General features: G+C 46.0%; 1 protein-coding gene and 2 pseudogenes across 2 annotated transcripts in view; 2 read left to right on the top strand and 1 right to left on the bottom strand.

Moving 5' to 3' along the window:
* The first annotated feature begins 1,023 nt into the window (after nt 1–1,023).
* Nucleotides 1,024–1,141, top strand: LOC134937005 (5S ribosomal RNA; annotated as a pseudogene).
* Nucleotides 1,142–1,290: 149 nt separating this feature from the next.
* Nucleotides 1,291–1,408, top strand: LOC134939085 (5S ribosomal RNA; annotated as a pseudogene).
* Nucleotides 1,409–21,686: 20,278 nt separating this feature from the next.
* Nucleotides 21,687–27,783, bottom strand: part of UBLCP1 (ubiquitin like domain containing CTD phosphatase 1) — a 35,118-nt gene continuing 29,021 nt past the window's right edge. For both annotated transcript variants that reach the window (XM_063928408.1, XM_063928407.1), the window contains 4 exons: nt 26,813–26,911; nt 23,760–23,876; nt 22,331–22,458; nt 21,687–22,237 (listed from right to left, as the gene is read on the bottom strand). In XM_063928408.1, the coding sequence (XP_063784478.1) occupies nt 22,210–22,237; nt 22,331–22,458; nt 23,760–23,876; nt 26,813–26,911 (372 nt within the window). In that variant the 3' untranslated portion in view covers nt 21,687–22,209. The remainder of the gene's footprint in view (nt 22,238–22,330; nt 22,459–23,759; nt 23,877–26,812; nt 26,912–27,783) is intronic.

Below are 27,783 nucleotides of genomic sequence, written 5' to 3'. Positions count from 1 at the left end.
GAAAGCTGTTATAAAACATGATTTCTGAGACAGAGGTAAATATGGTGGTATAAAGTGGTCTGATAACCGTTACCACTATCTTTGGGTAAACTGAACTCTTTACAAACTTGTAGTGAGTATGGACATGATTTTAAACCCTGGTGGTCTAGTGAGATTACCCAGTATAAGTCGTAGCAAAGAGGAAACACACGGCAGCGCAAAATACAATATATGATCAGTGTTGGGCAGGGGATAGATTCCCGTGCTGCACTGAAAATGTAGTGGTGCGCTTGAGACCCTGGTGGTCTAGTGTTAGTTACCCTGGCCGCACGGTATGCGGCGAATGCTCTGTTGATCTCCCCTGTTCGAAGTCCCGCTAGTCCCGCTAGTAGTGACGAGCGCGGCCGCCCGCTTCCGGACTGGGCGTCGCCGCGATGACGTCACTGTTGACGATTCTCGACGTACGTTTCACCTGGTTGGCTTGGTCACGAGAGCCCCTCTCTAGTGCTCTCATGTGGCCAGTACTTGAAGGTTGAAGTAACCAATGAAAAGATTACTTTAGTTATGACTGATTGAAAAACGGACCAATCAGATTTCGGGTGGGGTGTCCCGTGGTAACCATTTTGGAAGAGGGAAAAAGGAAGGGAAAAGACGGGAAGTGATGGGGAATGTAACAGGGAGCGTGGTGGTGCTGGCTGAGAGTGGGAAACTGGAAATGATGAGTGTGTTGAGAAATGAGATTGGGAAAGATGAGAAGTGAATTTAATTTAATTTGAGTCATTTTTTCAGCTTTACTCTACCTCTTGATACATCTTTTATCCACAAGCTTTTTACTACAATTATAATGACATATACACACACACACACCTTACATTATTCTCTTAAATTCCTCCAACCACAATATATCTCTATTACACCCAGACACTATAAATCACCTTGATACTGTCTGGAAATATTATTTCGAGACCATCAGTGGTCGTGGTTGAGTGTGAAGTACACAAAACAGTGCATTCTCCCTTTCCACTCAATATTTTCCTCACACTGGCCCACGGCCATACTACCCTGAATACGCCCGATCCTGTCCAATCTCGGAAGCTAAGCAGGCGTGGCCTGGTCAGTACTAGGAAGGAAAACCTCCTGAGAATACCAGGTGCGGTGGGCCCCCTTTTTAATTCTCCAAAGCTGGCTATACCTTCATGTCTGTTTCTGGAAAAACACTCCCGGACCACATATGGTTGATTTGTATACAGTACGGACAATAGGATTATTTTCTATCTTTTACCATCTCTTTCTCCACATCCCTTACCACAGGCCCACGGCCATACTACCCTGAATGCGCCCGATCTTGTCCGATCTCGGAAGCTAAACAGGTATGGCCTGGTCAGTATCAGGATGGGAAACCCCCTGAGAATACCAGGTGCAGTGGGCCCCCCTTTTCTCCATCTCTCTTAAAAGATCAATTTCAGTTTACTCAACCTTGCTACCATATCACGTTCTACTCTGAAACCCTTTTTTTTGAGGCATGTACAGTGACTGTCCTGGATACCTCATCAGAACACACTGATATTCATCCAATATATTACTTCTGATATTTTCACCTTCTCCTAGCAACTTGTACCTCATTTGCTAAAAAGGTCAAACAAGTTTCTTTTTGCTGAACACCAGACACGAGTCCTATAATTGTCTTATAACCCCCCTTTTTTTCCTTTTATTCAAGAAACAATTAAAGGTTAAGTTTTACTTTACTCATCATTTACTCTACTTATATCATACAAATTATTACAAACGAGTGCTCCCAAACAAGGGTTTTTTGTCTTGTCTCTCCTTTTCAATTGTAGCTCGGATAACTCCCTGGCTTTCTCCTCCGGGAGAAACACCTTCTTCTGGACTGTGTCCAGAATCATCCCTAGGGACAGCAGACGTGTCGTCGGAGACAGCTGCGATTTTGGAATATTTAGAATCCACCCGTGCTGTCGTAGAACTACTTGAGATAGTGCTACTCAGACCTCCAACTGTTCTCTGGACCTTGCCCTTATCAGGAGATCGTCCAAGTAAGGGATAATTAAGACGCCTTTTCTTTGAAGAAGAATCATCATTTCGGCCATTACCTTGGTAAAGACCCGGGGTGCCGTGGACAATCCAAACGGCAGCGTCTGAAACTGATAGTGACAGTTTTGTACCACGAACCTGAGGTACCCTTTGTGAGAAGGGCAAATTTGGACATGGAGGTAAGCATCCTTGATGTCCAGGGACACCATATAGTCCCCTTCTTCCTGGTTCGCTATCACTGCTCTGAGTGACTCCATTTAGAATAGGTCTCACCGAGCCGTCTGGCTTCAGTACCACAATATAGTGTGGAATAATACCCCTTTACTTGTTGTAGGAGGGGTACTTTGATTATCACCTGCTGGGAATACAGCTTGTGAATTGTTTCCAATACTGCCTCCCTGTCGGAGGTAGACGTTGGTAAAGCAAACTTCAGGAACTTGCGAGGGGGAGACGTCTCGAATTTCCAATCTGTACCCCTGGGATACTACTTGTAGGATCCAGGGGTCCACTTGCGAGTGAGCCCACTGCGTGCTGAAACTCTTGAGACGACCCCCCACCGCACCTGTTTGTACGGCCCCAGCGTCATGCTGAGGACTTGGCAGAAGCGGTGGAAGGCTTCTGTTCCTGGGAATGGGCTGCCTGCTGCAGTCTTCTTCCCTTACCTCTATCCCTGGGCAGATATTATGGGGACGAAAGGACTGAGGCTGAAAAGACTATGTCTTTTTCTGCTGAGATGTGACTTGGGGTAAAAAAGGTGGATTTTCTAGCTGTTGCCGTGGCCACCAGGTCCGATGGACCGACCCCAAATAACTCCTCCCCTTTATACGGCAATACTTCCATGTGCCGTTTGGAATCTGCATCACCTGACCACTGTCGTGTCCATAAACATCGTCTGGCAGATATGGACATCGCACTTACTCTTGATGCCAGAGTTTCGCATATATAGAAATGCATCTTTTAAATGCTCTATAGTCAATAAAATACTGTCCCTGTCAAGGGTATCAATATTTCCAGTCAGGGAATCCGACCAAGCCACCCCAGCGCTGCCCATCCAGGCTGAGGCGATCGCTGGTCGCAGTATAACACCAGTATGTGTGTATATACTTTTTAGGATATTTTCCAACCTCCTATCAGTTGGCTCCTTGAGGGCGTCCGTATCTGGAGACGGTAACGCCACTTGTTTTTATAAGCGTGTGAGCGCCTTATCCACCCTAAGGTGTGTTTCCCAACGCGCCATAACTTCTGGCGGGAAAGGGTATACCTCCAATAATTTTCTATCGGGGGAAACCCACGCATCATCACACACTTCATTTAATTTATCTGATTCAGGAAAAACCACATGTAGTTTTTTCACACTCCACATAATACCCTTTTTTGTGGTACTTGTAGTATCAGAAATATGTAACATCTCCTTCATTGCCCTTAACAAGTAACGTGTGGCCCTAAAGGAAAATACGTTTGTTTCTTCACCGTCGACACTGGAGTCAGTGTCCGTGTCTGTGTCGACCGACTGAGGTAAAAAGGACGTTTTAACGCCCCTGACGGTGTTTTAGACGCCTGGACAGGTACTAATTGGTTTGCCGGCCGTCTCATGTCGTCAACCGACCTTGCAGCGTGTTGACATTATCACGTAATTCCTTAAATAAGCCATCCATTCCGATGTCGACTCCCTAGAGAGTGACATCACCATTACCGGCAATTGCTCCGCCTCCTCACCAACATCGTCCTCATACATGTCGACACACAAGTACCGACACACAGCACACACACAGGGAATGCTCTGATAGAGGACAGGACCCCACTAGCCCTTTGGGGAGACAGAGGGAGAGTTTGCCAGCACACACCAAAAACGCTATATTATACAGGGACAACCTTTATATAAGTGTTTTTCCCTTATAGCATTTTAATATATATATACATATCGCCAAATAAGTGCCCCCCCTCTCTGTTTTAACCCTGTTTCTGTAGTGCAGTGCAGGGGAGAGCCTGGGAGCCTTCCCACCAGCATTTCTGTGAGGGAAAATGGCGCTGTGTGCTGAGGAGAATAGGCCCCGCCCCCTTTTCGGTGGGCTTCTTCTCCCGTTTTTCTGAGACCTGGCAGGGGTTAAATACATCTATATAGGCTCCAGGGGCTATATGTGATGTATTTTTAGCCAGAATAAGGTATTATACATTGCTGCCCAGGGCGCCCCCAGCAACGCCCTGCACCCTCCGTGACCGTTGGTGTGAAGTGTGTGACAACAATGGCGCACAGCTGCAGTGCTGTGTGCTACCTTCATGAAGACTGAAAAGCCTTCTGCCGCCGGTTTCTGGACCTTCAATCTTCAGCATCTGCAAGGGGGGTTGGCGGCGCGGCTCCGGGACGAACCCCAGGGTGAGACCTGTGTTCCGACTCCCTCTGGAGCTAATGGTGTCCAGTAGCCTAAGAAGCCAATCCATTCTGCACGCAGGTGAGTTGAACTTCTCTCCCCTAAGTCCCTCGATGCAGTGAGCCTGTTGCCAGCAGGACTCACTGAAAATAAGAAACCTAAAAACTTTTTCTAAGCAGCTCCTTAAGAGAGCCACCTAGATTGCACCCTGCTCGGACGGGCACAAAAACCTAACTGAGGCTTGGAGGAGGGTCATAGGGGGAGGAGCCAGTACACACCACCTGATCCTAAAGCTTTAGTTTTGTGCCCTGTCTCCTGCGGAGCCGCTAATCCCCATGGTCCTGACGGAGTCCCCAGCATCCACTTAGGACGTCAGAGAAAATGTAATGTTTTCAGAAAATAAAGCAGCTCCGCACTATTATTCCTCACTGAACACACGTGGCTAGTTATTACAAATGTTAATTTGTTGACTGGTCACTGGCTGCAGCCGTGTATGAACCTGATGCTGACTGACTGAATGCGTGCTTGAACTTGGTTAAGCAAAGGGTGCCCTTTTCTGGGTTCACCTTTATCAATGGCAATAAAAACATTACAACAGGATTCCAATCTTGTTATTAAACCTGCCGATAAGGGGGGTGGAGTGGTACTTATGAACAGATCTGATTATATAAATGAAATTGATCAACAACTCAAAGAAGGCTATACTTACAAACGCCTTAAAAATGATCCAACATGTAAAATAGTCGATACTCTCAAAGATATAACATCGAGAGCATTGGAAAAAGGACTTATTTCTAAAGATGAATACGAATTCATCAATATCAAAGAACCTAATGTACCAACTATGTATATACTACCAAAAGTTCATAAGGATCCACTCCACCCCCCTGGCAGACCCATCATCTCTGGATGCAATGGGATAACATCAACTCTCTCTGCTCTAGCAGACTCTCTCTTACAGCCCTTGGTAACTCAAAGCAAGTCCTATTTAAAAGATACAGGGGATACCCTTAGAAAATTGCAGACAATAAAATGGGATTCAGAATGTTTCTTGTGTACAGCAGATGTGAGTACCCTGTATACTATCATTCAACTTACTTTGGGAATACAGGCAGTATCACATTTCCTGGAAAAAAGCAACATAGATGAACCCATGAAAGATTTCATCTTGGAGAGTATTTTGTTTATATTACAAAACAATTATTTTTACTTTAATGGAGATTATTACCTCCAACAGGTGGGCACAGCCATGGGCACCAGGTTTGCCCTCAGTTATGCCAACTTGTTCATGTCTTATTGGGAGGAGGCGGCGGTTTGGCATGGAGAGTTGGCGGGGGCAGGCCTGGTGTCCTGGCATCGCTTTATTGATGACATCTTATTTGTATGGAGAGGAAGTGAGGAAAGTTTGACATTTTTTTGTGACCAATTGAACACTAATGATAGAAATATTAAATTAACGTTTAATATAAGCAAACATGAGGTTCATTTTCTTGACCTCAGTATATATGTAAGGCATTCGCATTTGGAAACAAAAATGTACAAAAAGCCTACTGATTCAAACTCTTTCATAGAAAGAAATAGCACCATACAAACTGGCTGGAGGGTATACCCTTCAGCCAGTTTGTTAGGGTAAAACGAAACTGCACTGACCCGGAAATTTGTATTAGTGAAATAGAAAAAAATGTCAAAATGCTTTGAAGACAAGGGATATCAGAGAAAGAAGCTGGTAGATGCTAAGGAGAGAATAACACGGTTAACAAGAAGTGATCTGCTAGTCGAAAAACCTAAAAAGGAGCCAAAAGAGAATCTAGAGTGGGCTTTCATTTCTGGATATAGCTCTCTACATAATAAAATCGAGACAATTACACAAAATAATTGGAAATTGTTAGAACAGGACCCCATTTTGAAGGGGAAAATTCCGACCAGACCGTCCTTTATATATAGAAAATCGAAATCCCTGAAAGACAAACTTGTTAGCAGCACCCTTAATGAGAACAAACGCAGTAGTGAGCGTGTACGAGGGTTTCATAGGTGTGGATCATGTCTGCAGAACGGTAAAGACAACTACATCTAAATATAAAGAAATTAGAATAAATGGTATTTGCTACAAAATTAACCAATTTATTACTTGCACATCCAAAAATGTAATTCACGCCATTGAGTGCAAATGTGGTCTTATATATGTGGGAAAGACAACAAGGATGTTAAAAACTCGACTATGTGAACACATATATAATATCAGAAAAGGCCTAGAAACCCACACTCTCTCAATGCATTTTAAACAACAACATAACTCAAAAGAATGCGAGATAAAGAATTTCTGGTGAATAGAGCAAATTAAAGGTACATGGAAAAATAAAAATATTGAAACTAGGCTAGCCAAGACAGAAATTAAATGGATTTTTAATTTGAAAACACTAGTACCTCAGGGACTCAACGGGGAGTTTGAATTAAAATGGTTTTTAAATTAATGTTATATCTTGCATATCGTAGGGGGTTAAAATTATACTCTTATAAATAACCATTATTATTCTGTAATATATTCTTGATTGTTATGCACTCTATTTGTCTTGCTTGTCTACAAATGATGTAGTCTTTGTTTGCTAATTACTTTCTTATATGTCCCCATTCTCTTATGCACTTTACAATACCCTGCTGCTGCTATAAATTATGATGATCCCCGGAATATCTTTGGACCGCAATCAAATGACAATGTGATCGCCGTGACCGGATATGACGCTCCGTGTTGTGGAACGCATCCCAAGAGCGGAGAGGAAATGATTGCTTGTCAGCCGGATGGATCATGTGACAGGAAGTGACGAATCGCGCCGTGGAACGCATCTCAAGCTGCACTAGTTTGATGGAGACATCAGGAGAGCAGCGACGTCACGTGACCGGAAGTAACCGGAAGTGACGTTTGCGGGAGAGTGGCGCATTTGAAAATTATCCTCACCTGTCCTTCATTTGTGCACTTTAGGGGGTATATATAGGGGAGTGTTTCTCAGTGATAGACTATCCGCTTTTGACAAAGGTAATAACAGACACGCGTTAAGTGGAGTATCTCTGCATATCCTGACATTGTTCCTGTGCATCTTCATCACCTCACCTGTGGAGCCGTGAGTAACCGGGACTTTGACTTCCCCTGCTGCCCTTACCATCATAGCCAGCCAGTGTGGATGTTGTTCTAGGTGGATTCAGGATAACGACATGAGATATGCCTATTACTTTTAATTCTATGTGAGTGCATTTGTGTAAAAATAAATGTATTTTATTTAGAGGACTGCTGCACTATTGGTCTTTCTCTTTAATTTTATATGTGCCTGGAGTATCCGGACACACATATATAGGAGGAATTTTGAATATTGGTTATCTTGGAGTTCTCCTGGAGAAAAACATCTGGTGCAAAGAAACCATGATATGCATATTCTTTTTGGAATCCTTGTGAGTGTGATGTATTGAAACAAAATACACCAATATATTTTAAAAGGACTGCTACACTATTGTGCTTTTTGCTTTTATATGTGTGCATCTTTGATGCTTCACACCATTGAGTGAGCACAAAGAGACACACCTTATAGGTTATGACCTTGAAGGAACTAGCTATCCTGTACATTACATGTTAAATCCAAGGAGCGCCTAAGTGGAATATAATATCTTGAAATTGCTGTGAAAATTCTTGAAGTAGGTGAAACTTCTCTATATCACCACAGGGCTGATCTTTGGATCTCATTGCGCACTTTAGTACCTCACTTCTATTTTGTATTGTCTGAAACCACACCGACAAGGCAGAAATATGAACCTTGAGGGAGGGCAGACGCAGGCCTAAGTCCAGGCCCTGCTGAAGAAAAGCTTGGCTGTACTAAACTTGGAAGCGTCATAATTGATAGATGCGCACCAAAGTAGGAATGCCAGACCCTATGGTAAATACGAGCAGAGGCCGGTTTCCGGGCCCGCAACATAGTTTTAATGACCTCTTCAGAAAAACCCTTAGCCCTCAAGACGGAAGCTTCAAGAGCCGCGCCGTCAAAGACAGCCGGGCTAGGTCCTGGTAGACACAGGGGCCCTCAACGAGGAGGTCTGGGCGTTGTGGAAGTAGAATTGGACGCTCTGACGACAGGCCCTGCAGGTCTGAGAACCAGTGCCGTCTGGGCCACGCCGGAGCTATGAGAAGCAGATTTCCTTTTTCTTGCTTGAACTTCCAAATTACCCTGGGCAGGAGTGACACCGGAGGGAACACGTACGGCAGCCGAAACCTCCACGGCACCGCTAGCGCATCCACGAATGCTGCTTGAGGATCCCTTGTCCTTGCTCCGAAGACCAGAAACTTGTGATTGTGTCGAGACGCCATCAGATCCACATCTGGAAGACCCCACTTTTCCACGAGGAGTTGAAACACTTCTGGATGGAGGCCCCACTCGCCGGCATGCACGTCCTGACGACTGAGAAAGTCCGCTTCCCAATTCAGGACTCCCGGAATGAATATTGCCGATATTGCCGGTAGATGGCGTTCCGCCCAACGTAGAATCCGTGAGACTTCCTTCATTGCCAAACGGCTTTGAGTGCCGCCTTGATGATTTATGTAAGCCACTGTGGTGGCGTTGTCCAACTGTACTTGAACAGGACGGTTCTGAATTAAATGCTGGGCCAGGTTCAACGCATTAAAGAACACCCGCAATTCCAGAATGTTGATCGAAAGGAGAGATTCCTCCTTGGTCCACAGACTCTGAAGGGAGTGCTGCTCCAGCACCGCGCCCCAACCTCAAGGACTGGCATCTGTCGTCAACAGGACCCAGTTGGATATCCAGAAGGGACGGCCCCTGCACAATTGTTGGTCCTGAAGCCACCAGAGCAGCGACAGACGATTCTCCGGAGTCAATGAGATCATGTGAGACCTGATCCGGTGAGGCAGGCCGTCCCACTTGGCTAGAATCAGCCTCTGGAGGGGGCGAGAATGGAATTGAGCATACTCCACCATGTCGAATGCTGACACCATGAGGCCCAGCACCTGCATTGCCGAATGTATCGACACTTGTGGACGAGAAAGGAAGCAACGAATCCTGTCCTGAAGCTTCAAGACTTTCTCCTGAGACAAGAACAACCTCTGGTTGTGAGTGTCCAACAGCACTCCCAGGTGCACCATGCTCTGAGCAGGGACCAGGGAGGATTTCTTCCAGTTGATGAGCCACCCGTGGGCTTGTAGTAACCGGACCGTCATATCCAGATGACGTAGGAGAATATCTGGGGAATTTGCCAGGATTAACAAATCGTCCAGATACGGCAGTATCCTGACCCCTTGCCGGCGGAGTAACACCGTCATCACCGCCATAACTTTGGTGAAGACTCGCGGAGCCGTTGTTAAACCAAAAGGTAATGCCCGAAACTGGTAATGGATGTTGCCAATAGCAAACCTGAGGTATTGTTGATGTGACACTGCTATAGGAATATGCAGGTAAGCATCCTGTATGTCCAGGGAGACCATGTAGTCCCCAGGTTCCAAGGACAGAACTATAGAGCGAAGGGTTTCCATACGGAACTTGGAAATCTTCACAAACCTGTTCAATGCCTTGAAGGTTGAGAATGTGCCGGGAGGACCCATTCGGTTTCGGGACTAGAAACAGCGGAGAATAGTACCCCCCTGCCCCTCTTAGCAAGAGGCACCTGTACTACGACTCCTGTATCCAGGAGGGTCTGTACCACCGAGTGTAGAGTTTTTGCCTTTGTCCAGTCCAAAGGGACGTCTGTCTGGCAAAATCGATGAGGGGGTCGTTTTTTGAAGGCTATGGCGTAACCTCGAGTGACGACTTCCCATACCCAGGCATCTGAAGTGGTCTTCAACCATTTCTGGGTATACACTAGAAGCCGGCCCCCCACCCTGGGATCCCCCAGGGGGAGGCCCGCCCCATCATGCGGCAGGCTTATCGGTCTTGGCAGTTGGCTGATGGGCAGTCCAGGCTCTTTTGGGCTTCGGCTTACCAGGTTTGGAAGTGCTGGCCTGCTTATGGTACGCCTGACCTTTTGCTTTACCTGAAAGAAGAAAGGGGCGAAAGGACGTACCTTTAGCCTTCGACACAGAAGGAGCGGTATTAGGCAGACAGGCAGTTTTGGCAGTAGCCAAGTCAGCCACTATCTTATTTAAGTCCTCCCCAAACAGAATATCTCCATTGAAAGGGAGTACCTCCAGGGTTTTTCTAGAGTCCAGATCCACAGACCAGGATCTTAGCCACAATATCCGGCGAGCCAGGACTGACGTAGTAGAGGCCTTGGCTGCTAGGATACCGGCATCAGAAGCCGCCTCTTTAATATAGCGAGAAGCTGTGACAATATATGACAAGCATTGTCTAGCATGGTCAGAGGAGATTTCAGCTTCTAACTCCAAGGCCCATGCTTCAATAGCCTCTGCAGCCCATGTAGCTGCAATAGTGGGCCTTCGTGCAGCACCCGTGAGGGTGTAAATCGCTTTCAGACAACCCTCCACACGTTTATCCGTAGGCTCTTTTAGAGACGTGACGGTAGTGACAGGTAGAGCTGAGGAAACCACCATCCTAGCCACATGTGAGTCCACTGGAGGTGTTTCCCAATTCTTAGACAGCTCTGGCGCGAGGGGATAGCGAGCCAGCATCTTCTTTTGAGGCACAAACTTCGTACCCGGGTTTTCCCAGGGTTCCTGACGAATATTCACTAGGTGATCAGAGTGAGGTAAAACTTGTTTAACCACTGTCAAAGTCGAAAAATATCATGATTCACATGCCTTGTACTAACCCCAATGCACATGCCCGCTGCTCGTGCACCCCCCCCCCACCCCCCGTGCGTACACATCCCCGCAGGTTGCGTAAGGGACGCTCCAATGTCTCGTGCGCATGGAGATGTGTATTTACGGCGGAGTTTGTAAGCATCTAGCGTGCGACTCGATCGTAACATATTTATCCCAAATAGCGTATGTTATAGTTAATAATAATAGACAACGTCAGCAAGTATGTTTAGTTCAGAGGTTCTCAAACTCGGTCCTCGGGGGCACACATAGTGCATGTTTTGCAGGTCTCCTCACAGAATCGCAAGTGAAATAATTAGCTCCACCTGTGGACCTTTTAAAATGTGTCAGTGAGTAATTAATACACCTGTGCACCTGCTGGGTTACCTGCAAAACATGCACTGTGTGTGCCCCCGAGGACCGAGTTTGAGAACCTCTGGTTTAGTTTAAACTGTTCCTGGACAGAGAGATTCCTCTTTGCATGATAGGAAGGGTCAGACAAAGGTTGAACGGTGGTGTCTAGTATCCAGCTGTAGGGTATTTTAAGGGTAATATTCCTATGATAGTTAGGAAAGATTTGCATGTTCCTGCGCATAGTTATGCGCAGAAGTAGAAAATAGATATAAAATTGTATTTAAAATATATTACGAATGGGGAGAGGATGAGAATGGAATTCACACATAAATTTCCCACAGACTGAGATACAATGGCCTTATTTACACTAAGCTTTGAGATTCTATAAAGAGGGCATACACCTTTGTTTATGAATAGGGCCAGGTTTCTCCCCAGAATAATGAGTGCTGAGTTGCCATTGTCTCAACTGAAAGAGACATAAACAAGGGTGAACAATATCTAGGAACAGAGTTTGTTTGGAAGATCTGAAACAATAGCTTTCCACAACATAACCAGACAGAGAGGAATTTAGAATACTAACAAGTCCTAGCCATCGCCCACTTCTTGAGCTAACCAATGATCCCTGGTGCAGGACATGTCCCACCCCTTAACCAATGGAAGAAGAGCACATAGTGTCTATTGTATTATGTCTTGAGCTAGTGAATAAATATAGCTTGCAGCAGGCTTTGACACACAAGACTCTCTCCAAAAGGCTCTCTTTGAATGCTGAGGGCTGGAATCCAGGACGCGCTTGCGAATCATCCCCACGTATGTATATTTCTCTGTAGCCATTTTATTATCCTTAGTGTTTGCCATTTATTCTCATTCTGTTTGCTTGTGTTTGTAATTGTATGCTATTGTTCATATTATTCCTTGTTATTCTGTTTAGATTTTGATGTTAGTTTTGTAGTGTATAAGCTGTACTGTTTTTCCCTTTTTACTCTAAAGAATCATCCACGAAGGTGTTAGAGCCGGAGTGGTTTTTAAATCCAAACCAGGTCTTGTGTTTTCACTAGTTACTGTAAAGGGCTTTTCTTAGTGACTCAATTGTTTTAACACCATACACATTGCTTAGAAGGTTCTAATCGTTACATCTTTTCGGTACTTAGTTATTAAGGTTTAGAGTATAAGTATATCCTCACTGTGTTTCATTAGCAAGGTTTAAAAGGTTAACCACTGCGTGTGTGCCTGCTGTGTAATCCGTACACACAGCGCAGCGTGCGTACGCCAAGTGCGTAGCACGTGCACGTGGTCTAGCGGCCATTACGGCTTCACGGTATTGGTATATAGCTTCATGTTTAAAGATAATTGACATTATCACCACCTTCAGACGCTTGAATCTATCTGGTTTCTTAGGAGGGATGGATGGCTCAGGATCATCTGTAATCTGCAGAATTAACTTAATACCCTCCAAAAGATCAGGAACATCCACATGTGAACTACCCTCCCCATCAGCCGTATCTGAGTCAGAACCTGTGGGGTCAGTGTAAGTGCCGTCCTCATCAGACGAGGTGTCAGTGACAGCAGTGGATTGTGAGGAGACAAGCGCTCGCTTAGAGGACCTCTTGGACTTAGGCGAGCATTGGTCAGACTTTTTAGTAGTCAAGGACTGGTTCAACTTCTTTAATTGAGCAGATAAATCGTCCACCCATGGCGGGTTAGCTGCAGGGACCACATACGGTTGTACCGGCATTGGGGGTCCCATAGGGGGTTTGTTTATGAACTAGCGTATGTAGAAGCGTGAAAAAAAGCGGCCCACGGTGGGTCAGTATGTGCCTCCGTTGCCACAGTCCCACTGGGGTGTAAGGAGCCCCCAGAACCAGAACCCACAGCTGCTATATTCTCCTCATATGTGCCTGTGGCTTCAGCAACACCAGCATTGTGGTCCGCCCCAGAACCATTACCCTCAGAAGTAGACATGATATAACTTGCAGTATGAGGTAACACAGTACAATTATCAGCAGCACTATAACCCTAAACCCAAACCCCTGCGCAGTGTAGTCAGCACTAGCAGAGATAAAGGAGCGATATGGTGACTAAATCACAGAGAAAAATACGTAATACAGTATATCTTTGTGAAAATCCTATATAAGATAACAGCTGACGCACCAAGCCCCCTCAGGTTATGGAATATAGGGATAGCAAGTTGAGTGAAAGACACGAAATGGACACCACTCAGCTATCAAATGCACACACAGAAAGTCACAGTTTGTACAATGCAGAGGTTATTACTGACAATAATACTGCACTGGACTAGCTTATATTGCTAAAAATAAGAATTTACTCACCGGTAATTCTATTTCTCGTAGTCCGTAGTGGATGCTGGGAACTCCGTAAGGACCATGGGGAATAGACGGGCTCCGCAGGAGACTGGGCACTCTAAAGAAAAGACTAGGTACTATCTGGTGTGCACTGGCTCCTCCCTCTATGCCCCTCCTCCAGACCTCAGTTAGGGAAACTGTGCCCGGAAGAGCTGACACAATAAGGAAAGGATTTGGAATCCCGGGTAAGACTCATACCAGACACACCAATCACACCGTACAACTCGTGATACTATACCCAGTTAACAGTATGAATAACAACTGAGCCTCACGAACAGATGGCTCATAACAATAACCCTTTAGTTAGGCAATAACTATATACAAGTATTGCAGACAATCCGCACTTGGGATGGGCGCCCAGCATCCACTATGGACTACGAGAAATAGAATTACCGGTGAGTAAATTCTTATTTTCTCTGACGTCCTAGTGGATGCTGGGAACTCCGTAAGGACCATGGGGATTATACCAAAGCTCCCAAACGGGCGGGAGAGTGCGGATGACTCTGCAGCACCGAATGAGCAAACTCAAGGTCCTCCTCAGCCAGGGTATCAAACATGTAGAATTTTGCAAACGTGTTTGATCCCGACTAGGTAGCAGCTCGGCAAAGTTGTAAAGCCGAGACCCCTCGGGCAGCCGCCCAAGAAGAGCCCACCTTCCTCGTGGAATGGGCCTTTACTGATTTAGTATGCGGCAGTCCAGCCGCAGAATGTGCAAGTTGAATCGTGGAGCAGATCCAGCGAGCAATAGTCTGCTTAGAAGCAGGAGCACCCAGCTTGTTGGGTGCATGCAGGATAAACAGCGAGTCAGTCTTTCTGACTCTAGCCGTCCTGGAAACATAGATTTTCAGTGCCCGGACTACGTCCAGCAACTTGGAGGCCTCCAAGTCCCGAGTAGCCGCAGGCACCACAATAGGTTGGTTCAAATGAAACGCTGATACCACCTTAGGGAGGAATTGGGGACGCGTCCTCAATTCTGGTCTGTCCATATGGAAGATCAGATAGGGGCTTTTACAAGGCCAAAAGCATGACCACTTTCCACGTGAGATATTTTAATTCCACGGTGTGAAGTGGCTCAAACCAATGTGATTTTAGGAAATCCAACACAACGTTGAGATCCCAAGGTGCCACTGGGGGCACAAAAGGGGGCTGAATATGCAGCACTCCCTTAACAAACGTCTGAACTTCAGGCAGTGAAGCCAGTTCTTTTTGAAAGAAAATAGACAGGGCCGAAATCTGGACTTTAATGGAACCCAATTTTAGGCCCATAGTCACTCCTGACTATAGGAAGTGCAGAAAACGACCCAGCTGAAATTCTTCTGTGGGGGCCTGCATAGCCTCACACCAAGCAACATATTTTCGCCATATGCGGTGATAAAAGCTAGGAAAGATGTGACAGCAAAGCATTATCAGTGTAGGAATGACTTCAACCGGAATGCCCTTTTCCATCAGGATCCGGCGTTCAACCGCCATGCCGTCAAACGCAGCCGCGGTAAGTCTTGGAACAGACAGGGCCCCTGCTGTAGCATGTCCTGTCCGAGAGGCAGAGGCCAAGGGTCCTCTGAGATCATTTCTAGCAGTTCCGGGTACCAAGTCCTTCTTGGCCAATCCGGAACGATGAGTATAGTTCTTACTCCTCTCTTTCTTATTATCCTCAGCACCTTTGGTATGAGAGGAAGAGGAGGGAACACATAAACCGACTGGTACACCCACGGTGTCACTAGAGCGTCCACAGCTATCGCCTGAGGGTCCCTTGACCTGGCGCAATATCTTTTTAGCTTTTTGTTTAGGCGGGACGCCATCATGTCCACCTGTGGCCTTTCCCAACGGTTTACAATCAGTTGGAAGACTTCTGGATGAAGACCCCACTCTCCCGGGTGGAGGTCGTGCCTGCTGAGGAAGTCTGCTTCCCAGTTGTCCACTCCCGGAATGAACACTGCTGACAGTGCTATCACGTGATTTTCCGCCCATCGGAGAATCCTTGTGGCTTCTGCCATCGCCATCCTGCTTCTTGTGCCGCCCTGTCGGTTTACATGGGCGACCGCCGTGATGTTGCCTGACTGAATCAGCACCGGCTGGTTTTGAAGCAGGGGTCTTGCCTGACTTAGGGCATTGTAAATGGCCCTTAGTTCCAGAATATGTATGTGTAGGGAAGCCTCCTGACTCGACCATTGTCCTTGGAAGTTTCTTCCCTGAGTGACTGCCCCCCAACCTCGGAGGCTTGCATCCGTGGTCACTAGGACCCAGTCCTGTATGCCGAATCTGCAGCCCTCTAAAAGATGAGCACTCTGCAGCCACCACAGCAGAGACACCCTGGCCCTCGGGGACAGGGTGATCAGCCGATGCATCTGAAGATGCGATCCGGACCATTTGTCTAACAGATCCCACTGAAAGATCCTTGCATGGAACCTGCCGAATGGAATTGCTTCGTAAGAAGCTACCATCTTTCCCAGGACTCGCGTGCAGTGATACACCGACACCTGTTTTGGTTTTAGGAGGTCTCTGACCAGAGATGACAACTCCTTGGCCTTCTCCTCCGGGAGAAACACCTTCTTCTGTTCTGTGTCCAGAATCATACCCAGGAACAGCAGACGCGTCGTAGGAACCAGCTGCGACTTTGGAATATTCAGAATCCAGCCGTGCTGTTGTAGCACTTCCTGAGATAGTGCTACTCCGACCAACAACTGCTCCCTGGACCTCGCCTTTATAAGGAGATCGTCCAAGTATGGGATAATCATAACTCCCTTCTTTCGAAGGAGTATCATAATTTTGGCCATTACCTTGGTAAATACCCTCGGTGCCGTGGACAGACCAAACGGCAACGTCTGGAATTGGTAATGGCAGTCTTGTACCACAAAACAGAGGTACACCTGGTGAGGTGGGTAAATGGGGACATGCAGGTACGCATTCTTGATGTCCAGTGATACCATGTAATCCCCTTCTTCCAGGCTTGCAATAACCGCCCTGAGCGATTCCATTTTGAACTTGAACCTTCTTATATAAAAGTGTTCAAGGATTTTAAATTTAGAATGGGTCTCACCGAACAGTCTGGTTTCGGTACCACAAACATTGTGGAATAGTAACCCCGTCCCTGTTGAAGGAGGGGAACTTTTATTATCACCTGCTGGAGGAACAGCTTGTGAATTGCCGCCAGCACTACCTCCCTGTCCGGGGGAGTAGCTGGCAAGGCTGATTTGAGGTAACGGCGAGGGGGAGACGTCTCGAATTCCAGCTTGTATCCCTGAGATACCACTTGTAGAACCCAGGGATCCACCTGTGAGCGAACCCACCGGTCGCTGAAGTTCCGGAGACGGGCCCCCACCGCACCTGGCTCCACCAGTGGAGCCCCAGCGTCATGCGGTGGATTTAGTGGAAGCAGGGGAGGATTTCTGTTCTTGGGAACTGGCTGTATGGTGCAGCTTTTTCCCTCTACCCCTGCCTCTGGGCAGAAAGGACGCGCCTTTAACCCGCTTGCCTTTCTGGGGCCGAAAGGACTGTACCTGATAATACGGTGCTTTATTTGGCTGTGAGGGAACATGGGGTAAAAATGTCGACTTCCCAGCTGTCGCTGTGGAAACGAGGTCCGAGAGACCATCCCCAAACAATTCCTCACCCTTGTAAGGCAAAACCTCCATGTGCCTTTTAGAATCCTCATCACCTGTCCACTGCCGAGTCCATAATACTCTCCTGGCAAAAATGGACATTGCATTTATTCTAGATGCCAGCCGGCAAATATCCCTCTGTGCATCTCTCATGTATAAGACTACGTCTTTAATATGCTCTATGGTTAGCAATATAGTGTCCCTGTCAAGGGAATCAATGTTATCTGACAGGGAATCAGACCACGCAGCTGCAGCACTGCACATCCATGCTGAAGCAATAGCAGGTCTCAGTATAGTACCTGAGTGTGTATATACAGACTTCAGGATAGCCTCCTGCTTTCTATCCGCAGGCTCCTTTAAGGCGGCCGTATCCTGAGACGGTAGTGCCACCTTTTTTGACAAGCGTGTGAGCGCTTTATCCACCCTCGGGGATGTCTCCCAACGTACCCTATCCTCTGGCGGGAAAGGGTACGCCATTAGTAACTTTTTATCAGGGGAAGCCCACGCTTCTTCACACACTTCATTTAACTCATCTGAAGGGTGAAAAACCACTGGTTGCTTTTTCTCCCCAAACATAATACCCTTTTTAGTGGTACTTGGGTTAATGTCAAAAATGTGCAACACATTTTTCATTGCCGTAATCATGTAACGGATAGCCCTAGTGGAATGTACATTAGTCTCGTCGTCGTCGACACTGGAGTCAGACTCCGTGTCGACATCTGTGTCTGCCATCTGAGGTAGCGGGCGTTTTTGAGCCCCTGATGGCCTTTGAGACGCCTGGGCAGGCACAGGCTGAGAAGCCGGCTGTCCCACGGCTGTTATGTCATCCAGCCTTTTATGTAAGGAGTTGACACTGTCGGTTAATACCTTCCACATATCCATCCACTCTGGTGTCGACCCCGCAGGGGGTGACATCACATTTATCGGCACCTGCTCCGCCTCCACATAAGCCTCCTCATCAAACATGTCGACACAGTCGTACCGACACACCGCACACACACAGGGAATTCTCTGACTGAGGACAGGACCCCACAAAGTCCTTTGGGGAGACAGAGAGAGAGTATGCCAGCACACACCACAGCGCTATATAAACAGGGATTTACACTACACAAAGTGATTTTCCCTATAGCAGCTATAATACACAGTATTGCGCCTAAATTTAGTGCCCCCCCTCTCTTTTTTACCCTATTGAGCCTGGAAACTGCAGGGGAGAGCCTGGGGAGCGTCCTTCCAGCGGAGCTGTGAAGAGAAAATGGCGCCAGTGTGCTGAGGGAGATAGCCCCGCCCCTTTTTTCGGTGGGCTTCTCCCGCTCTTTATATCAATATTATGGCAGGGGATTTTTACACATATATAGTTTATGAGACTATATTATGTGTTTTTAGCCATTTTAAGGTAATCTAATTGCAGCCCAGGGCGCCCACCCCCCCGGCGCCCAGCCCCCCCAGCGCCCTGTACCCATCAGTGACTGGAGTATGTGGTGTGCATGGGGAGCAATGGCGCACAGCTGCAGTGCTGTGCGCTACCTTAATGAAGACCGGAGTCTTCAGCCGCCGATTTCCAGGACGTTCTTCTTGCTTCTGGCTCTGCAAGGGGGACGGCGGCGCGGCTCCGGACGACCGAGGCTGGGCCTGTGTTCGATCCCTCTGGAGCTAATGGTGTCCAGTAGCCTAGAAGCCCAAGCTAGCTGCAAGCAGGTAGGTTCGCTTCTCTCCCCTAAGTCCCTCGTAGCAGTGAGTCTGTTGCCAGCAGATCTCACTGAAAATAAAAAACCTAATAAATACTTTCTTTACTAAGAGCTCAGGAGAGCCCCTAGTGTGCAACCAGCTCGAGCCGGGCACAGATTCTAACTGAGGTCTGGAGGAGGGGCATAGAGGGAGGAGCCAGTGCACACCAGTAGTCCTAATTCTTTCTTAGAGTGCCCAGTCTCCTGCGGAGCCCGTCTATTCCCCATGGTCCTTAGGGTAATTGTACTATAAAACCCTGACTAAATGCACTCTTTCTTAACTATCACTGTCTAAAAAGGCAGGTAGAATACTTAAGTGTCATGTAAAGGCACAGCGCTGACAACCAGGCGGCTTTACATAGGAGGATTTGCCCAAGCAGTCCCAGGAACAGTGAACTGAGGAATTATGGCGCCGCAGACACTGACAGGGAGTGAGGAAAAGCTCCAGGGCGGGAACACTTGCTGGAAATGGCGCCCTGGGGCTGGGGGAGGGGCTTCAGGTCTAAGCCTTATCCCCTCTGCTGGCAAACCACCGGGTACTGTGGGCGATATAAAAACCGATTTAGAGGGAAAACCTGACCTGCGCCCATGCCCTGGTGATCTAGTGGGATCGCCTGTACTGCCACAGTGTCCACCGTCAGCGCGCTCGGCCCGCCTCCTACTGACCGCTCCGTATCGCGATAAAGACCAGGTCCCGCAAGCGGGACCCACTTACCACCTCCCGAAGACCGGCCACGCGATCCTGGAGAGCCCCAGCCGTGTGTGTCTAACGTGAAGAAAACCGGAGCCTCCAGTGTAGGCACCCGGCAACCAGGGCTCGGGAGTGTACAGCGCCGCTGGGGAGAGCTAGAGCTGCAGTAGTGAATGTCACAAGACATTTATCACCGCTGCTGCCCTTGAAGTCTTCACTTTTTACTTCATAAAAAGCTCTTCTTAGGGCAGCCTGGAGCAGCCACTCTGTTAAGTGCCTGCTTCCTGCAGCACCAACTTACAAAACCGAGCTCCTGTGCTGGGAGGCGGGGTGATATAGGAGCGGCGCTGTGCATTCTGGGAACAGTCAAAGCTTTGAGCCTGTTGGTGCCTCGGATCAAGATCCTACTCTACACCCCATTGTTCAATCCTTGTGGAGCCCAGTGTACCCCACAGCAGAAAGAGTGATAAATGACCAGCCAGTCTCCACATTATCACTTTTTATTTTTTATACATTTGAGCCTTAATTCTCTAAAATTTAATTGTTCGCTGTAGTAATAAGATTTCCTTTCACTGGAACTAAGCAGCACAGGCTAAATCATAATAAACAACCCCATACCATTACTGCTCCTATACCAAACCTTACAGCTGGTAGCAGAAACATTCTCACTGTCAGATGGTGAAGTGGGATTTATCACTACAAAGAACAAATTTCCACTGTTCCAAAGTCCAACGATGCCATACTTTGCACTACTCCAGCCACCATTTGGCACCTGTGCATGGTGATTTGAGGCTTGTGTGAGGTTTCTCGGCCGTGGAAACGGAATCCATATAGCTCCTGACAAACCATTGTTATGCAGATGTGATTTCCAGAGTCAGTTTGGAACTTGGTTGCGAACATTACAGTAGAGATTTACATGCTATAGCACTCGGCAGTCCTATTCAGTGAGCCTGTACAGCCTAAGCATTCACAGCTAAACCGTGGCTACTCCCGGATGTAGTCACTTCACAATAACAGCAACTGGAGTTGACTGGAGCAAAAATATGGCAAACTCAGTTGTTCGACAGGTTGCATCACATGACAGCATACCTGTATAACCAATTTTACTGCTAACATGTGACTGGAGATTGCATGGCGGTATGCCTGATTTACTCCACCTGTTACAAATGGGTATGGCTGAAATGGCCTGACACTAATTAGAACGGGTGTCTAGATTCTTTTGGCTACAAAGTGTATATCACTGATATTTACATATCCTTTTTAAAAAGTAAAAAAAGGCACTGAGCTTTTACTATAAACAAACTTAAAAAAGTTAATATTTAAAACAAGTACTTAAAAAAAAAAAAAAAAAATCACTTTTTTTTACCCCATAAAGCTAATTCTGTATTAGCACTCATTTACGAAGAGTCAGGTTGTAAAACACTGCGCTTCTGAACGTGTTATGCCTGACATTTAATAGGGCAATGCTTTTCCGGCCGTGTCTGCTTAGTGAAAACATGGCCCTTTTAAATATCAGGCATAAACACTATCAGAAGCGCTGGATTTCATGTAAATAACCCCCTTCCCCTCCAAAGTATCTTTCTATGCCTTTTGAAAATCATAAATGTGAAATAAATTCTAACTTTAAACATTCGCACGTTGTAAAATTTTGAGATCATCTGTCAAATGAGGAAGTACAATGGTATAGTGGTACTGGAAAATCAAATTATAATTTTTTTTACATGGTGTATGGGGAAAAATAGTGGAGAAGGAGCTACATTTATTTGGACAGCCTAAATCATAAGCTATATAATCCTGAAAAACAAGCTAGGCATTTAAGGCCGTATGTTTACGTTTATTGACATATTAATAGGCATATATCATTAGACTGCTGTTTTCTCTTTTTTTGTCATAGGTTTATTTAACCATCTTAAAAGATTATGCTAATTTTTGCCTGCATCTCGCAAAAATCCCACTAAATTCTGAAAAAAAGGCAAAAAAATTGGAAGAGGCTGAACATGCAAATAATTCTATTTACTGAGCACTCGTTATATAAAAAAATATAAATAAAAAATATTTATAATTATCAAAATTGAGAGTTGATCGTACACAAACAATGTCCGAATACTTTCATGACAGTGAGCAAAGAAAACCTGAACATTTTCGGAAATAGGCAAGTGGGTGTTTTATCACTACAAAAAATGTAAGTTTACAAAAACAAAAAGACAAACTCAAAAGAAAAGGATTTAAGTTTGAGCTCCACAGGTCAAACATGCTGGACTCCAGACCCCCCACCCCCCTTCAAAAATAAGAAAAACACAACTAAAACAAAGACATCGTGGAATATATAGTCTTCATTATTGACCTTGTTTTTTTGAGAGATACCTGTAAAGAAGAGAGAGAAGAGGGAGAAATAGTTGACAAGTCCTTAATAGTAAATGATTACTGCATGTCTTCAAAAACACAACGCTCGCTTACCTCTCCCAATGTTTATGATTAAGCTCTGACAGGTCATCTAGTTTAGCAATTTCTTTAAGGTACTGAGACAGCTTCAAAAGCTCTGTATCCTTATCCCGGTTTAGATGTGCTTTCATGAAAGGCCTGATCTGTTAAGGAATAAGAAACAAAGATCAACTTGGGGTCTGATGCAGAGGTGTGTGGAACATACATTGCATGTTTTTGCACTGCGCACGCTTGGGAGTCAAGCGTACAGAAGTACGGATAATGCAGTTGCTGCAATGGATATCCTCATATAGGCAGTGCTCACTGACGGAACAACAGAACTGCAGGCTATGCAGAGCTATCTGGAAGCAGAAACGGGTGTGTTCTAGAAGATCTATACTATTTAGACTGACAGACATTAGGTCGACCCAATATGGTCGACAGCAATCATAGTAAATCAAGTCAAGTTGGAAAAACATGGGGGAGGGGACCCTGTGTCGACCATCGCCACGTGAACATTTTGAACATGTCGACCTTGAGCAATGTCTATCTTTAACCTGTCAACCTGTTTGACCATATCGACCTTGTGTACCTGCTGGCCATATGGGGTCGACCTGGACACTATCTCTACACTGGTACCCAGCAGATGTCTCTATTGCACCAAGGATAAGGCTGATGCAACTGTGCATCACTTCCAGTGTACAGAGAAGGGCAGTACATTCGCTAACATGCGTACAACTATACAAATGGCAAATACGTATGTGTGTTTAGTGCCGTGCAGATAAGAATTAATTTGGAGAATGTCATCATTATCATTCTTTGAGATTAGGCTTTCTCTGAGCAATTTCAAGCCTACAGATGTGTTCTTGGACAGTGTACACTGATCGCGGCATATCTACGCCCCCACTATGTATAGACTTCAATGGGAGCAGGGCGGCACATGTGGCCGCCGCCCACTGAAGTCTATGGAACCCGGCTGCGCTGCCGCATCGCGATCCCACTACAGCAAGCTGCTATACGCAGCACAACTGTAGCAGGACGCATCTGAATGTACAAAGTGATTTCCACTCCTACAGACTGGAGACACACGTGAACCTTAAATTAAAGCTCAGCTTAGTGATAGGTGTATATTATCCATTCACAATTTAATGATTCCATGTCAGGCATTCCCAACTTCGGTCCTCATGGCACACTAACAGTGCCGGTTTTAGTGATATCCAGGCTTCAGCACAGATGGTTAAATCAAAATAACTGAGATACTAATTAAGTCACCTGTGCTCAAGCATGGATATCACTAATACCTGGATTGTTATGGTGCCTTGAGGACAGAGGTTGGGAATGCCTTACTGTATGTTGTAGAGACAGAAAATGTAAAACGGTCTTTCACAGGCCATCTACTTTAAATCGAAGTTGTGCATCCGAAGAATGTAGGTGCATATAGCTATTACTTATATCGCTGGGTTACCTTTAAACCATTCTGTGGATTCATCAGGAAATTCCTTCCAATATCATCAAACATTATGGTATTTTTCTTACTGTAGAACTCTGTATATTTGCCCCAAATCACCCCGAGTGGCTTCACCTGCGAGGGAAAAACCAAAAACACAAGTAGAACTTCTCAGGTAAAACAGAGACGGCAGCTCCTAGCTAAACGCTATGTTATAATATTACTAATATTAAATGTAAATGCTAGGAGGGTGAGAAAATACGTTGCTGGTTATATACGCACACATTCTGGAGCACTTAAATGCCCCTTATTGGCATGTTGGACATCGGCAGAGATGCTGAGGAGGGGGGGTTGCCGGTACTCTTTGCCCAGGCCTGTCGCCTTCAGGTAGGGTGAGTGAAGAGACTGCTGTTGCTGCAGCATCTGTACCCAGCCCACACAATCTTACTTGGCGCCACCCCCCACCCCCACACACACCTTCCAACTGTACCCCCTTTGCAGATGGACATAAACAGTCATTTTTTTATACTTTCTTAAAGGGGGCCTGGCCACACACATAATTTGGACACGCCCCCTCCCATTATAAGAGCCCAGCGGAGCGGTCGTTGACCCTGGGAACTGACTAGATATTTATTCCCCCAATGTAATTGAGTGTACTATTTCTTGTGTGCAAGATCATATGAAATTTCTGTACTCCAACTTCCCTAAATAAAGCAGAAAACCGAATAAGACAATAACGGACAATGAACTAGAGAAATCAGAGGCATTAAATGCCTCCATAATGTCACGTAGTGTTAACACCAGGTTGTTTTAACAGGGCACCGCACCCTGCCCAAATTTTAAATTCCAAAATGCAATCTGCCCTTTTACCGGCACCCTGCTAAAACAGCCTGCCCGGTGCTGATCTACTGCCACATGAATCTATTCAGATTAAGGGTAGAGCTTGGAGGAAGCCCATGTCCCCAAAATTTGACACCACGGCTGGGCACGCCCCAAAAATGTGAAGCGTGGGGCCACACCACCCCCAATAGTGACTTCAGCAGGGCCGCACCCTCCTCCTTGGCTGCACGTCCGGAACTACTATGCCCGCAACATAGCACCCTGCCTGCATCCTGGCAGGAACACTATCACAATTTCCTACTGAAAAGGCTGCTTGCATCGGCGATAGGTACAGGCAGGGCCAGAGCTTCCATTAGGCAGCTGCCTAGGGGCGCCGGGACCTGAGGGGGCGGCCTGCTACAGCTGCCTGAAAAAGGTTGCATGGTCCTACCTTTCCCAGCAGCTGCAATCCCCCAGAACTCGTATGTTACAGTAGCCGTGACTGCTAAGCTATTGCAGCCTTCAGCTCCGCCTCCACCCGGCACAGGCAGTAACTTTGACAGCTCCTGGAGTCCTGGCTGGGGGTGACATGCAGTGCTGCTCTTCATTCCAGGCTCTTTCACAGACTACTCTGTACAAACTCTGCACTGCAGCATGCAGGTAAGGTAGCTGCACAGTGCATTCTCTGCATTGATAAGGAAAGAGGGTGAGAGCAGCAGTGTGGTGAGGGGGGGAGATGAGGAGCAGACATGCACACAGTCTGGGGGGATGAGCAGCACCATGCACACAGATGGTGGGGGGGATAGAACAGCAGACATTTAACAGAGTAGGGGGGAGGGGAGCATGCCTTTCATCTGAAGGGTGGGTAGGGGGAAGGGGCAGTAGGCAGAAGTTTTGCCTAGGGTGCGAGAAACCTTGAACTGGCCCTGGGTACAGGTTAAGTATACAGTCTTATTTGTGACTGTGCCCCACTTCACCATATGGTAACTATGGATATAATTGGAGATCCATGATCTTTGCTGCAGTAAAACATGTTGTCTTGTAAGATTAACAATTATGCTAAACACATCTCCTAAGAAGGACACTTTGAATATCTATCTGCAAACACCACAAGTTGCTTTTTCATACTGGGCAAAATTGAATGTGGCCTAGTTTTGTATTAAAGTTATTTTTGAGGTAAAAATAATGTTACCAAAAGAATCGTTTATCAACACAGAAGACTCCATAAAATCCACTTCAAAACGAGAGTTGGTTGTGGCATCTCTGTTATTGTATAACTGGATTCTGTAAAAGGATAGGATACTTTCATCTGTGAAAGCTTTTAGGAAATCAAAGTAGACTATAGGGAGCATGCATCGCTGTGCACTAGAAGATGTTTGACGCTTGGTGGTCCAAACTATTTACTTAAGTATTCTTAGTTAGGTATTAAATTTTTTTTTAAATCCTGTACAAAATCTCTCCTAGGTTCTAGAGCAGTGATGGCTAACCTTGACACTCCAGCTGTTGAACTACATATCCCAGCATGCCCTGCAACAGTTTTATTTGGCCATGCTAAAACTGATGAAGGGCATGCTGGGATGTGTAGTTCAACAACAGCTGGAGTGTCAAGGTTAGCCATCACTGTTCTAGAGGATCCCACAGTTAGTTGCTGCCTAAGACTGCGTTTACTGTCATAGTAAGATAAGAACCACTTTGCCCATCGAGTCTACCCTAAACACATGTACACGCACACACGGATTCATTTTTGTTGTGAGCCAGTGAACCTACCTATCCTCTGGGAGGAAACAGAGTACCTGGAGGACACCCATACAAGCATGGGGAGAATATAAAAACTCCAAACAGTTAGGGTCGTGGTGGGATACGAACCCATGATCTCAGTGCTGTGAGGTAGTAATGCTAACCATTGCACCATCCGTGTTGTACTAGAGTAGTGGTGGAGGTAGCAAACCAACTTTCATGGTAGCCACGTGACAGAGAAAACAGTTTAAAAATAACCTAAACGGGTTTTACAGTATTTTACTTTTCTGTTACATGTAATCTTGAATTCAATAAAAATTGTTAAAAATAAATAAAAACCTTGCTGCATTCTCAAACACCATAAAAGGAAAACTAACGAGTGCATTTCATTCTACCTTGGTTCTTCAACAAGATCAAATATCTGAGGCTTGTATTAGATAAAAGGCTCCAGAGAAGAGCCTACAATAATAACATAGGAAAGACCTTGATAATCCCTACGCACAGTGTATACTTACATCAATGAGCCCTCTCCTGGGTGTGTGGACGGTGATCATGGCTGCACTATCCAACATGAAAGTGATCTTGTAATTAGCGTTTGTGCTGACGCCCAACTCCTAGTAAATCACATGGACAATACCAAGTTACAAACTTTACCAACAGTGACAGCCTGTACAATAAATGAGGAACTACCAGAAGGGGACATTACTAAAAGCAATGTATAGCAGTTAATTGTTTAACGTCAACTTGAGTGTTTTGCCAAAAGCGGACTCATTTTTTTCATCCTCTAAATGTTGCAATTGAAAAAAAAATAAAGAAATGGACAATTGTATAACATAACTGCAGGTAATTCCATGTTGCATTACAATCAGCGGAGCTCATTTAGGACACGTAGCACAAGCAGGTTTGGTTTGCACTACTACACTGATCTATGCTGCTCAGGCTAACTTTTCCAAACTATAAAACTATGGGCCCTATTCAGGTTTGTGAGCAAACAAAAAAAGCACGCTAATGGGCAAAACCATGTGCAGTGCAGGTGGGGCAGATGTAACATGTGCACAGTACGTATATCTACGTACACATGTCACACCAAAGGCCATACCCCAACCCCACTTAGCAATGAGCTGTCACTTCAGCAGGCCCAAACCTAGGCACACTGCACTTTGGCTGTTTTGCATGTTATAAAGGGCCTATAGTGAACAGAAAATGGGTAAGTGGTATAAAAGTGTAGTTACACCTCTCTGTTTATACACTTCAGGTAAAGTACAGAAATGTCCTCTGCCATTCTGCAGCAGCAAGGAGTGAATAGTGTGCCTGCAGATGACTGCAGGCACGTGCGTACGCACTCGCCTCTATAGGGAAGCATGCATACCGTGGCTAGTAGCTGCAGGCAGTGGGTAATTTCTGCAGCGTTGCATACACACGTGACAAGCAATTACCCGCAAGCTGTCAGAGGACACAACTGAAGGATAGACTGCGTGTACCTATG

The sequence above is a fragment of the Pseudophryne corroboree genome, chromosome 6 (genome assembly GCF_028390025.1).
Source record: "Pseudophryne corroboree isolate aPseCor3 chromosome 6, aPseCor3.hap2, whole genome shotgun sequence".
Lineage (NCBI taxonomy): Eukaryota > Metazoa > Chordata > Amphibia > Anura > Myobatrachidae > Pseudophryne > Pseudophryne corroboree.
Note: the sequence above shows the minus strand (reverse complement) of the source record. Positions and strands in the feature narration are given on the sequence as shown.